At 40.4% G+C, this 13521-nt stretch overlaps 1 protein-coding gene across 4 annotated transcripts in view; it reads left to right on the forward strand.

Moving 5' to 3' along the window:
* Nucleotides 1-13521, forward strand: part of TAOK3 (TAO kinase 3) — a 154276-nt gene that overhangs the window by 109467 nt on the left and 31288 nt on the right. For all 4 annotated transcript variants that reach the window (XM_040986914.1, XM_040986913.1, XM_040986912.1 and 1 more), the window contains one exon: nucleotides 7462-7596. In XM_040986914.1, the coding sequence (XP_040842848.1) occupies nucleotides 7462-7596 (135 nt within the window). The remainder of the gene's footprint in view (nucleotides 1-7461; nucleotides 7597-13521) is intronic.

Below are 13521 nucleotides of genomic sequence, written 5' to 3' on the forward strand. Positions count from 1 at the left end.
GCCTCTGAATCCCATTTGGCCAAGTGAAAGGAACTGAAGGCGGGAAGATGATACCTCGGAGGGTCCTCCGGCCCCTCTGCTCACTGACAGACACCTGTACCACCCATCAGCACCAAGCCAGCCCACATCCTCCCTTCCACCTTCTCACCTTCCTCTCACCCCAGCTTTGGGGAGCTACACCTAACGATCACTCAGTAATCTTGAGATAAACAAAACGAAAGAGAGAAGATAGGGATGCTGATCCCGTCTCTGCAATGCTTTAAAAAAAAAAAAAAGGAAGAAGAAAGTGTGGGTGTCTATAAAAAGACTTCATGTCACCAGATAAAAGCCACCAAGTAAAGGTGTGCTTGTGTGTGTGTCACTATTTTACGACTTTTCTTCGAGTACAGAGTGGCAGGTTTTTATGAAATACAAATTTGAATTCTGTTAAATAATCCAAGAGAAAATGTCATTTTCTCAAAATCTCTTCAGACCTACATTCTTGGGTTTATTTATTCAGCAAACACATGCAGAATACCCACTAAGCATCAAGCACTTTGCCAAGTGCTAGGGAGACTAAGATGTTTCAAACCACATTGACTCTGCCTTCAGAAAGACCACCGTCCCACACCAAGGCAGGTAGGTGTGTAGTGTGGTGAATACTACAGCGAGGATAAACCTAAAACACAGAGGAGAGGCTGTCAGAATCGTTCTTGAGTTGGTTGAAAAACTCTCAGCAAGGAGTCCAGCATGATAGCCTTGAACACTGAACACGCCGGGATCCCGTTTGGGTGCCAGTTCTAATCCTGGCAGCTCTGCTTCCCATCCGGCTCCCTGCTTGTGGCCTGGGAAAGCAGTCGAGGATGGCCCAAATCCTTGGGACCCTGCACCCGTGTGTGAGACCTGGAGGAAGCTCCTGGCTCCTGGCTTTGGACTGGCACAGCTCCATCCTTCGTGGCCACTTAGGTTGTGAATCAGCAGATGGAAGATCTTCTTCTCTGTCTTTCCTCATCTCTGTATAACTGACTTTCCAATAAATAAAATAAATCCTAAAAAAAAGAAAGAAAAAAGAAAAACTCTTAGCAAGTGGCTGAACAAAGAATCTTCATTTCAGAAACATGTAGGCAGCTATCTGACGGGAAAACCTGTGAAATCGAAACCCTGGGCTAGGACTAGGATACAATAGTAATGTTTATATGTTTTATACTATGAATGCTGCACTACATTATATTAAAAGTTCAGTTCTTTTTATTAAAGATTTTTCTCTGGATGCATTGTTTATTAAAATAGTAGCAGGAGTTAGAAAGACAATTTTCTTAATTCAATAACATGAACCAGTAAAGAGTTCACCATAATTCTAATCAAACACCTCTCTATTCAGGAAAATGAGCCTTTATTAATGTAGCCAACATTTCATCTTCATTATGTTATTCCTATATCTCCTGTATTTATAAGTGAGTTCAGGTTATTAAAGATTTTGAACAAACATTAGACAGCTTCATTTTTAATCTAAGGAAATTGACTTAGTTTTAAAAATTACTTATTGACTTATTTGAGAGAGAGAAAGAGAGACCTCCATTTCTTTGGCTTACTACTCAAACGCTTGGACCAAACTGAACCCAAGCTGCAAGACAGGAACCCAATCTAGCTCTTCCATTGGGTGTCAAGAACTCAGCTACTTGAGGATCCGTCACTGCTGCCTCCCGGGATCCACAGCAACAGGAGACTAGAATCAGAAGCCAAAACCAGGTGCTGAACCAAGAAATGTGGAGATGATACTCTAACAGGACAACTTAACCACCTGGCCAAACACCTGCCCCAGGCTTATCTTTTACAATACAAGAATGTTATAACTTTGCCAACTTAATATAACTTTAATTAAAATTGGTCCCTAATCATTTTGTAATTTTATTTGTCTCTGGATGATTCTTTTTCACAGATAAGTCATGACCAAGCCACATAATTTGTCGTGATAAAAGTAAAGCATGACATTTGTTCTTAATATTCTGAAATCATTCCTCAAGGATTGTGAACTCTACTGTTATCATTTGTAAATAATCTAATCTAGTACCGAACTATATAGAATGGCAAATTTGCCTTTCCTTTTTTTATTTTTCTTTTTTAAGATTGATTTCTTTTTTACTGAAAAGGCAGATCAAATTTGCGAAGACAAAAAAAAAAAGTCTTCCTATCATGGGAGCTGAACCGATCCGAAGCCAAGAGCTTCTTCCAGGTCTCCCAAGCATGTGCAGGGTCCCAAGGCTTTGGGCTGTCCTTGGCTGCTTTTTTCGGCCCATAAGCAGAGGAACTTGATGGAAAGTGGAACAGCTGGGACATCAGCCAGCTCCCATAAGGGATCTCAGTGCTTGCAAGGGGAGGAGTTAGCCATTGATTGAATGAAGCCGTCACACTGGGTTTTGTTTGTTTGTTTTGTTTTAACCTCTTGGGATGTAAGCACTTTAGGGGCAGATGTGTGACCAGCAATTAAATCACCCCCTTGGGACACCACTTTTCATACCTGAGTGCCTGGTGGTTCAAGTTCTGGCTCCTCAACTTCTGATTCGGCTTCCTGCTGATGTGTGTCCTGAGAGGTAGTGGGGAATGACTGATGTACTTGAGTCTCCCCCACCCACATGGGAGACTTCCACTGAATTCTGGATTCCTGGCTGCAACCTGACCCAGCACTACTATCGTAGGTATTTAGGGAGTGAACCAGCAGGTAGATCTCTCTGTGTCTGTCTCTGCTTTTTGAAAGAGAATGAACATTTTTAAAAAGAAATTTTAAGTTGTGTGCAGTCCGGAAATTCTGGGAGCATGATATTGAGGTTATTGTGAAAGGAACTGCTACTTTGAGAAACAACAAATACAACCAACAGACAACAATACCCAGTAAAGCCAGATACTTTAGTTTGGACTCACCTCTCAAGGCACATTCTCTTCATTTTTAGGTTTGAAAAAAATTTTAAAACCACTTTTATTCATGTATCTAAACAGCCAACACTGAGCAAGAAGAAAGTTGGGAGTTCCAAAACTCACCCTAGCCCTTCCACAGGCGTGGTGGAGACCCAACCTGCTCACCCTAGCCCCTCTGCAGGAGTGGTGGAGACCCAACCTGCCACCTGCTCACCCTAGCCCCTCTGCAGGCGTGGTGGAGACCCACCTGCTCGGGCCATTGTGTACTGTTTCCAAGGATGTGCATTTGCAAGCAGCTAAAAGGGGAAGCTCAAACCCAGACACTCCAGGAAGGAATGTGTGTGTCCCAAATGGCACCTCAATCACCAGGCCCAACCCATTCCTTCCCTTTTTAAAATTTATATTTATTTGTTTTACCTATCTGAGAGAAAAATCAGCCCTTGGTGTTAAATGGCTTCATAAAGTTGCCTTTTTGTGTTTTTTACCGATTGAGGTGGAGCTAAATATTTAAAACTTCATGTCCTAGTACACATGAAATGAGTGTCTACTCTTGGAATAAAAATGTTCCCCATATTGTATGGTTTCTTCCTGTATTGATTTTGAAGATTTTTAAAAAAGATTTATTTATTTTTATTACAAAGTTAAATATACAGAGAGGAGGAGAGACGGAGAGGAAGATCTTCCATCCGGTGATTCACTCCCCAAGTGAGCGCAAACGCCGGTGCTGCGCCGATCCAGAGCCAGGAGCCAGGAATCTCCTCCAGGTGTCCCAGTGGGTGCAGGGTCCCAAGGCTTTGGGCCATCCTCAACTGCTTTCCCAGGCTAGAAGTAGGGAGCTGGATGGGAAGTGGAGCAGCCGGGATTAGAACTGGCACTCATAGGGGGTCCTGGCGCATTCAAGGTGAGGACTTTAGCTGCTAGGCAATGCTGCCAGGCCCGATTTTGAAGATTTTTATGGTGATCTCTGTTTTGGAGCTCCTATGGAAAAGCCAAGAATTATTTTATAAAAGGAAAAAGAAAAAAGAAAAACATTATAATGTTAGTATTATTTGTTATATTTAAAATAGATTAACTACTGTTTATAGCCTCTGTCAGCATTCCTGAGGAACAGTGGTTTTTCCATTTACTACTTGCTTTAATTTTACTAGAAAGATTTCAGCAAGAAGGACTCCCCAAGTAGCCCCCAATGGCCAGAGCTGAGCTGATCCAAAGCCAGGAACCAGGAACTTCTTCCAGGTCTCCCACATGAGTGCAGGGTCCCAAGGCTTTGGGCTGTCCTCGACTGCTTTCCCAGGCCACAAGCAGGAGCTGGATGCAAGTGGAGCTGCTGGGACATGAACCGGCACCCATATGGGATCCCAGCGTGTGCAAGGCAAGGATTTAGCCACTAGGCTACTGTGCTGGGCTCTATTGTTGAATTCTTTATTTAGGAAAGGATAAGCTTGTTATTATAAACCCAAATTGAAAGCATATCTTCGCAAAAATTAAAAATAAGTAAAGGAAGGAAGAGAAAAGAAGATATGGACAAGTGAGGTGGGGCAGGCTAGTATCATTATGTTCCTAAATCTATATTGTGAAATAGATAATATGTGTTGCCTTTTATAAATAAATAAGATTGTAAATAAATAAACAAATCTCAAATTTTTACATATAAAAATAAAGCAGATTAATGATTTGAAAGGTTTTTTAAATTTCTGAAATATCGTTATTTTTTAAATACATTCTTTTTTTTACGGCTTTTCAGTCGCCTGTGTGCCACCTAAACTGTGGTTTCAAGTTTTTTACTTTCCCAGTGTATTCTCATTTCTTTAACTTAGTGACCTTAGAAATACAGTGTAACTTTTTTTTTATAAGGTATTATGCATTTCAAAAAATCAGGAGGAAAGGACCTGAAATGCTCTCACCATAAAGAAATGATAGATGCTTGTGGAAGTAGATATGCTTACCCAGGTTTAAATATTACAAGAGAAATATATGCACTAAAGCACTTCGTGCCATCACACATCTGCACACTGTTCATAGGTCAACTTAAAAGCTGAGTTTTATTTTAATTGCTTTTGTACTGGACATGTACAAAGTGTTTGTTTTGTTATTATTTTCCAAATAAAGGCAGGCAGTCATTTACCTAGTATTGATACTGCAGGAGGTATTAAAAGTAATCTAGAAATGACAAATTATATAGGAAGATGTGAGAATGTGTGTAGGTTATGTACAACAAATCTGTGTGCTATTTTGTAGAGTATATTTAAATAGTCACAGCTTTTAGTATCCTGGAACCAGGTTTAATATCACTTACAATGAAAGTGTAGATTTTTCAATTAAAAAACAAAAACGAAAGAAATATAGTATGTTTCAAATTCGATAAGAAGATGTTAAGCCCAAAGTGTTAATGTTTATCTACAATGAAAAACAGAATAATAAAAGTGTACACACTTGTGCATGAAAAAGTTTTGTTTTGATCTATTATATCACTGCTTATATTTGTAAATCAAGTTTTATCACTTGGAACTTAGCTGTCATCACATATAAGAGGTCTTGCTCTCAATCCACTATTCCTCACCAAAGCTATGACTTATTAAGACCTCATATTAAAAATCACAGACCTCTACCTAGTATATCTTTTCTGCTATTGTCATGTGGGAACTGCTTACTCTCAGATATAAATATAATTTATTGATAGATCTGAATATTTAAGTGGTAGCAGGTCCCAGCACATTTCTCACTAAAACCTTAAACTTGGAGCATGAATCCCAATCAATTTTTTTTTCTGACAAAATGAGAGTTCAAATTTCCCAAAGAATTATGTAGAATCATTTTATGTGACGCTTTAAGTGTTTTCTTGTTAATTTTAAAAACATGCCCTAAGAGATAAATTTTTAGCTGTGCAGCCAGATTTGGTAGAACTTGGGGCCATGTTAAAAATGTTCCATGTGTCTGCTATCCAATATGGTAGCCAACTGTGGCTACTGGGGGCTTGAAACTGATGCTGTGACTTTTCAACTGATGCTGAATTTTCCATTTTATTTCCTTAATCTCAATCAAAATAGCCACATGTGGCTAGTAGCCATCTTATGTGACTACACGATTGTAGATAACCCCGTGAATTTTGTATGTTTCTCAGTGACAAATTTATTAATGATTGCTTCATTATTTGAACTGCAATACATAAATTGAAAAACAATTTCTAAACATAGATGTGATAAATAGCTTCCCAACATATGGAAACATTTAAAATGTGTAAAAAGAAAATTAACTTCACCCAGTAATCAATTATATCTTTTACATGAAAATCTAGATGTGAAATTTAATTTTTTTCTCCAGGAATATGTGTGTTTTGATTTTTCTAAATTTTTTAGACAATAATAAAATGTACTATTTTCTAAACTGTCTTAATTCTTGTTTTCTGGTAGAGAAAGCAATTTAAAAACATCTTAAATAGTAACAGACAAAATGCAAAACTGACTTCTCATCAATGGTTTCTCCTAAGACCCAAGAAAAATAGGGGTGAATTTTCCATTTCCCCCTCCTGGGCATGTACTATTTTTAAATCCCCCATCGTTGTACATGTTTTTTGAGCTACAAATTATTATTGGGTGTTTTTTTTTTCTGAAGGTTTAAAGCTAATCCCTGACTGACCACTTCATCTTTTGCAGAGGGGAGCATTGTCCTTTGAAAGCATTGTCCCCTTTAAAAGTCATTTCAGTTGCGCTGAAGACACATCCATTATTATCCTTCAAGGGACTGCTAGTTTTCACTGGTCATTAGAATAAGATTAATCATCTTCACCTATCAAGAAACGAAGGCTTGATTAAATCAGGCAAGGACATTAAATTCCAGCTTTGCTCGCTCTGGTGACCATACCGATGCTGAGTTGAGGAAGAATTTGTGAAACTAGCATTTGGTGAAAATTGTACGCCTGTCTCTTTAAATCTAAAAAAAAAAAAATCCTTTCAGAAGCTGTAGAGAGAAGGTGCTAGAACTGTGTACGATCATGACTGGAAAGCAGGATCCCTCAGTGACTGCCGAATCTTCCCAGCACAAGACAGAGAGGCAGTTCAGCACAAACCTCCACTGATTCTAAGCAGAACGATGATGCCACCGAACAGATCTCAAATAAAATTAAACTGAGAAAGCAGATCCTTCAAGGGAATGAGCCGGAGGCTCGCTTTTATGTTAAAAGCCACCAGCATCCTCCCTGCCAGCCATGGACATGACATTTTTAAAGGAATTATTTGGTTACCGCGCTTTAAGCAAACTGTGCTAAGGAGTCTGTACATGGCATTGTTTTTTCTATTCTTTTTTTCTTTTGCCTATATGTGATTCTGGAGGTAAAGGAAAAGCCTGCCAGGGATTCAGAAGGCATCCCGCTAGCGATCAGCTGACATTCCTAACTGAAGTCTGCAATGTGTTGCTTATTCATTTTGTACCGTGGGAGCTGCGGGGACTAGCAGAGAGCTAAACTATGCATTTCAAACAGCAGTGCTTGTGCAGAAAGAGGGGTGAGCGAGAGGCAGCCGGCGAGGAAAGAGCACAGCTGGACTTTCTCCTTGTTTTTATCCATTTCTGCAGGATCATGTATTCATAAGGGATGAGGCGGGCCACGGCGATCCCAGGCCTGAGCCGCGGCCTACCCAGTCAGTTCAGAGCCAGGCCCTCCACTACCGGAACAGAGAGCGCTTTGCCACGATCAAATCAGCATCTTTGGTAAGCAAACACCCCTCTACCCACCTTCCCTGCCTTCCCTCCTCCCCATCTGGCAGCCTCTCGGCCTCCCTGAACCTCCCTCTCTCTCTCGGCTTCATGGATGGGAGGGAAAGGAGTCAAGAATGTTTTTCTCTCTGCTAATAATTTTATTCATTTTAGAAAAAAAAAATGTGTTGGCATAGCAACCTGATCTCAGATATTTTAGCATTGTCTATGGCATGGAGGGAAAAAAAAAAAACCTTTGTGTGTGTATGTGTGTGTTCTGTGTGTATTTGTATATGCTGTATGTGCAACATAGGAGGCCTTTAAAATGTAAGTTGTTAGTCTACCCCCATTTTTTTTAAAGCTATTCATCCTTTGGTTGAAATAAATAATTCTAAATTTTTTTTTAAGATATTGAGGTAGATGTCTGCAGGGCACTGTGTTCCGTTTTGTATAAATGCATGCATGTCTGTAATGTGTACACACACATCCAAAGATAAAGCAACATTTTAAAAATATGTGGTTGCTGCCTCACATATATAATGGTAGAAAATAAGATGCCTGCTTCCCAGGGATGGATGGCTGGTTCGTTCTGGTTCATTCATTTATTTATTGCAACAATGGTAGTGGCTGCACTTCCCCGTTTAACCCCTGAAGAATTTCCTGGCACCAATAAAGCAAGCTGGGCTTTGTAAGAGAGGCTCAGGGGTGATTGTGGAAGCAATGAGACTGTAGGATTCTTCAGCATTTTTACTATTGCAAATGTGATTGCTGGATGCCCTTGTAGTAGCAAAAGGGGTGTGTGCTGGAAGAGTTAGTTTCCATGCCTCCTCCCCTTGGCCCCCCACGCGTGCGCGTGCGCACTCACACACACACACACACACACACACACTCACATCACTCTAAACTCCCTTTAATCTTGTGCTTCCAAATCTGACTTCTCCATCACAAAATGATTGAAATATTAGTTGTTTTGTCCAGATTAATGTTAGAGGTCACATGGGCAGTCGGAGTTATAGTGTACACTGCTTCGCTATTACATTTAGAACCTATGATGACATCATCCAAGGCCGACCCAGAAATGATCGTTTTCTTGTCCTATTTTTTAAACCTGATTTCTACTTTTATTTCTCAAGTGCTTTAAAGGCTTCAGTTATGTTTGGAATTTATAATGGAACCTCATGTTTAAATACCCAAATATAAGGAAAATGAAAATGAAAGCCTCTTTATATTGCAATACCTGGTGCTGTCTAAAAACAAGGCATTTAATTTAGATGGCTTATAAATAATTCCACTTTTAAGTTCCTTTATGGAGAAGTTTCTTAGAATCTCTTTAATGGGCCATTTTTTTTCCATTTCAAAGGAACGCTGTGCTGTGTAATGGAGATCTTAAAATGTCCACTCTGTATTTGCTAATGATTGTTAGGCTCCTAAAAATATGCCTGTGAGTCTAAATGAAGCATTAAATAATCACCTGTATGCCATGGTGTCCGACAAAAGAAGACATAGGGTGTTTGAGAGAACTATTAGTCATACTTGCCACAGAATCTTGTGAGACTTGCACCTTTATCCAGACCTGTTCCTGTTGAAAGGAGACGAGAGATGAGGAAGCCCCACAGAGCCTCACAGCAGCATAAGCAGAATTTTTGCAGGGGAAGCAGACGTTCTGCCGTGTGGATTTCCCCTCCCTAGGACTGGTTCTCTTCTTTTCTCACTTGCCACACCCTCATTCCCACATCACATATTCATGACCTCTCCCATCTCCCAGTACGATATTACTACAGCCATGCCAGAGTAAGCTCATGCTCGCGTCTCCGGAGTCACCCAGGCCACTCTGCGTGTGCATCAGCCATCACAGTCATCCTCTCTGCATGCAATAAAAACCACTTCCCCACGGGGCTCCCTCAGGGCTGTGGGCAAGTCCTCAGGAGCCCCTGTGAAACCCACAGGCTTCACAGTGCCCAGCCATAGGACTGCTGTGATCAAGCGCTTGGATAGAGTGTTGAGTTGCTAAAAGGCCCTGGCCCCTGTAATAAGCCTAAAAAAAAAAAAAAGGGCCATTGCTTTCACCATGATAGAAGTTGTTTTTGCAGGCACACCCTCTCCAAAGCAAATGCTTTGGGAGTCATGGTGGAACTGATAGAAGTTTATCAGAGAAATCAGTAGTATTTGTGTCTAGGGGTTTATAAAAAAAAAATAGAAAGCAAAAGCGGTATGACATTGGAGAGTCCCATGCCCCATTTTGGACAAGCTAACCACTGGTGTGGAAATTTTAACATATGTTATCAAATATTAGAATTCTACTGGCTAGGATATTATTTTAAAGGCTAGGTCCAGTTGGAGTATATGAATCAGGACCCTGAGATGTCACTGAAGGGTGTTTAATCTTTAAAAATATAGCATGAATCCCTTTGTTTTTCATGGATCTCAGATGAGATCTGAGGAACTGGAATAGCCTAATAAAACTAAGGGCGAAATCATGGGAAATTGAAGGTCCAATGTACTAACAATCAGGTCATTGTTGAAATATTACTTCTCATAGTTGGTAGTAAGACTATTCTTGATTGCTGGATTTTGGTTTTAGTCTTCCTTTACGTCTTTTTTTTTTTTTTAATTCAGTTGTTTGAAAGACAGATTGATACATATGGGGAGAGGGAGAGAGATCTTTCATTCATTGGATCACTCCTAAAATGGCTGTGATAGCGGGACTGATTGAGAGCAAAGCCAGAAACCTGGAACCTCTATCCTTGCTTCCCATGTGGATAGCAGGGACCCAAGAACTTAAGCCATTTTCTGCTGCTTTCCAGGTACATAAGTAAGGAGTTGGCTCAGAAACTGAGCAGCTGGGACTTGAACCAGCAATTCAGTACAGGGATGACAGTGTCGCAAGCGGCAGCTCAACTCAACACCAGACCCTAGTCTTCCTAGTAAAAAAAGTAACAGAAAGATCCAAAAGTGATGTTCGAAAGTGGTTTTAAATTGGTAGATAAATAATAATGATTGTGTCTTTTTAATGGACTTGCACATTAATGTTCCTAAAATATGCTTTATGAGTTGACCTTCATCCTAAACCTTACAGAGGCCTATCTCCATGGGATTTTCCCTGTTACTTTCCATGTTGTACCCTCATATGAAGTTATTGATAAGTGTATGAAGCCCATAAGCTCTGGCCTTTTACTGCTGGACTTTTGGTTTTTTTCTTTTGGTGCCTTAAAACTGCGATTTCTCTGTTCTTACGTACTGCTACAAAAATGCATTTTTAACAAAGGAAAGCGAAGGACATCAGTCTTGAGAGATTTTTTTTTCTTAATCTTTTTCTTTCCTTCTGTAAGAAAATTTATACTGGTCTAATTTTTGATCTGGGAAAATAGTTACCTACATACTCTTCCAAATTGCTCATCTCACTTCTTGGGCTATTGAGATAGCTTTTTTCATTTGTAATTGCTGGTGAATGGAGAACCTATGATTTTCATTTCATTAAAGACCCACGAGAGCGTCCTTAGCTGTCACTATACCGAATGTCATTTCTGTTTAAAGTTTTGCAATGTCCTGAACTGCCATCCGTTTCCGTGCTGGGTGTGACTAGAAGGAGCACCAGGGCTGTGTCACTGAGCACAGCAGCCTGGTGAACAGCTAACAAAACAGAGAGAAGAAACAGAGGCAGGGCTGGCACTGTTAGCACTGGGTAAAGCCAACTCCCAAATCCAAGCTCAAGTTCCAGCCACTCCACTTCTGATCCAGCTCCCTGCTAATGCTCTAGGGACGCAGCAAGACATGTTCTAAGTCCTTGGTTTCCTGCATCCACGTGGGAAACCCAGAGGAAGCTCCAGGCTCCTAGCTTCAGCCTGACGCAGCCCTGGACATGGCAGCCATTTGGGGAATGAATCAGTGGATGGGAGAAATCCTTCTCTTTCTCTGTCTCTCCCTGTTTCTGTGTAACTCTGCCTTCAAATAAATAAATAACTCTTTTTTTTTAAAGTTGTTTTTAAAGATTTTTTATTAGAAAGGCAGATACATAGAGAGAAAGATCTTCTGTCTGCTGGTTCCCTCCTCAAGTGGCTTCAACTGTCAGAACTGAGCTGATCTGAAGCCAGGAGCTTCTTTCAGGTCTCCCATGCAGGTGCAGGGACCCAAGGCCTTGGGCCATCCTCTGCTCCTTTCCCTGGCCACAAGCAGGGAGCTGGATTGGAAGTGGAGCAGTCAGGAAATGAACCAACAGTAATATAGGATCCTGGCAGATGAAAGGCAAGGATTTAGCCACTAGTCCATCATGACAAGCCAAAATTATTTATTTTTATTTGAGCAGCACATTTATAGAGAGAAGGAGAGATAGGGAAAGATCTTCTGTCCATAGTTTACTTCGCAAATGGTTACAGTGGTCAGAGCTGAACTGATCAGAAACCAGGAGCCAGGAGCCTCTTTTAGGTGTCCCAAGTGAGTTCAGGATCCCGAAGCTTTGGGCCATCTTCTGCTGCATTCTCAGGTCATAAACGGTGAGCTGAATGGGAGGTGGAGCAGCTGCAACATGAACCAGCTCCTATATGATATGCCAGCATTTGAAGGGAGATGATTAGCCTTTTAAGCCATGGTGCTGACTTCAGTAAATAATTCTAAAACAAAAAGAAAGAAAGGAAAGAAAATGGAAGAAGAAAGAAAAGTGCAGGGAAAGTCTTAATTTGGAGACCCCAGGAAGATTTGTCAGAGAAAATGACTATTGTCCTATCTATTCAAATATAGATTCTCTGACTTGACCTTTCCAGATTCAGTTGAAAAAACTAGTGAAGAAAAAAAAAAAAAGGAGAGTCTTCATTTGGAGTTGTAAAATGCAACCTGATCAGTCACTTCCTTGTGAGGCTGGATAGCTGAATGTGTTTCCCACGTAAAGGTGCCGCACAGCAGGAGGGAGCGCTGTGGCTTGCCCCCTGTGAGCCCAGCGGTCCTGTTTCTGAATGCTTGGCCATGTATTCTCCTCCTGGTAGAGTGCAGGAGGATGCTTGCTCTTGGCTTCTTAACTCACTGAGATCAGCACTGATGGCATTCTTCACTTGTACTGTCCAGTGGACATGCTCAACCCACATGGCCAAATTCTCAGTCCACATGTTGAATGGCTGAATAAACAAATAACAACTCTTCTAGCTCTGTTATCCCATGGGGATTTGTATTTGTAGCCAGATATTTCACAGTTCTTCTGACAATTCCTGGTATAAGGCAGAAGTGTCCATTATCAATCATTATTTTTAGTTAAACCTTAACACCTTTTTCCCCCTTTCAGGTGTTCTGAGAAGTGACCTGTGAAACTTCTAATGTCAAATTGTGACTCACTGTATTCTTTTAAGAACTTGCTATAAATTTCATTTGCTCTAATGGTAAAAGTGACCACTTTGTATCCTATGTGCAGCCTTTTGATTCTTATGAATAATTTTGATTTGGTTTTAAAGAGGGTAAGATTATCAGCCAGCTTGCTGCTATTAACTGTTCACTAAGTCACTAATTAGTCTTGTGCTGTTTTTTAGATTGTAGCCTGAACACTTTGCATGAGGTGATTTGTTTTAGGGTCAAATTTTACTGGAATTAAGTAGGGTGGCATTAAATAGCCATAAAGGCTTCCAGAAGAAAATTTTAGTGTTGCTTTCTAATGGTTCCTTATCTTTTCTCTATTTGTTATTTTTTACATATTCCAGTTATATAATTAATATTTGCAGTTCAGAACGTATGCATACTGAATGCTATAATGCATAACCTACATACACGCATAGTTTTATTGTTAAAGTTGCCCTTTGTGTTGAATGCGCATATTCTGATATATGTCCCCATCACCCAAAATGCTGGAGATAGGAAGGAGACGTCTTTCTTGGAGCCTTGTGGGAAAAGGAAGTAAACCAGTGTGCATTTAGCATCTTCCCCATGTCGGGCACCTGGCTAGGCACTTTCACGTCTATACTG

This window comes from Ochotona curzoniae, unplaced genomic scaffold (assembly GCF_017591425.1).
Source record: "Ochotona curzoniae isolate NIBS_2020 unplaced genomic scaffold, NIBS_Ocur_1.0 contig_46, whole genome shotgun sequence".
Classification (NCBI taxonomy): domain Eukaryota; kingdom Metazoa; phylum Chordata; class Mammalia; order Lagomorpha; family Ochotonidae; genus Ochotona; species Ochotona curzoniae.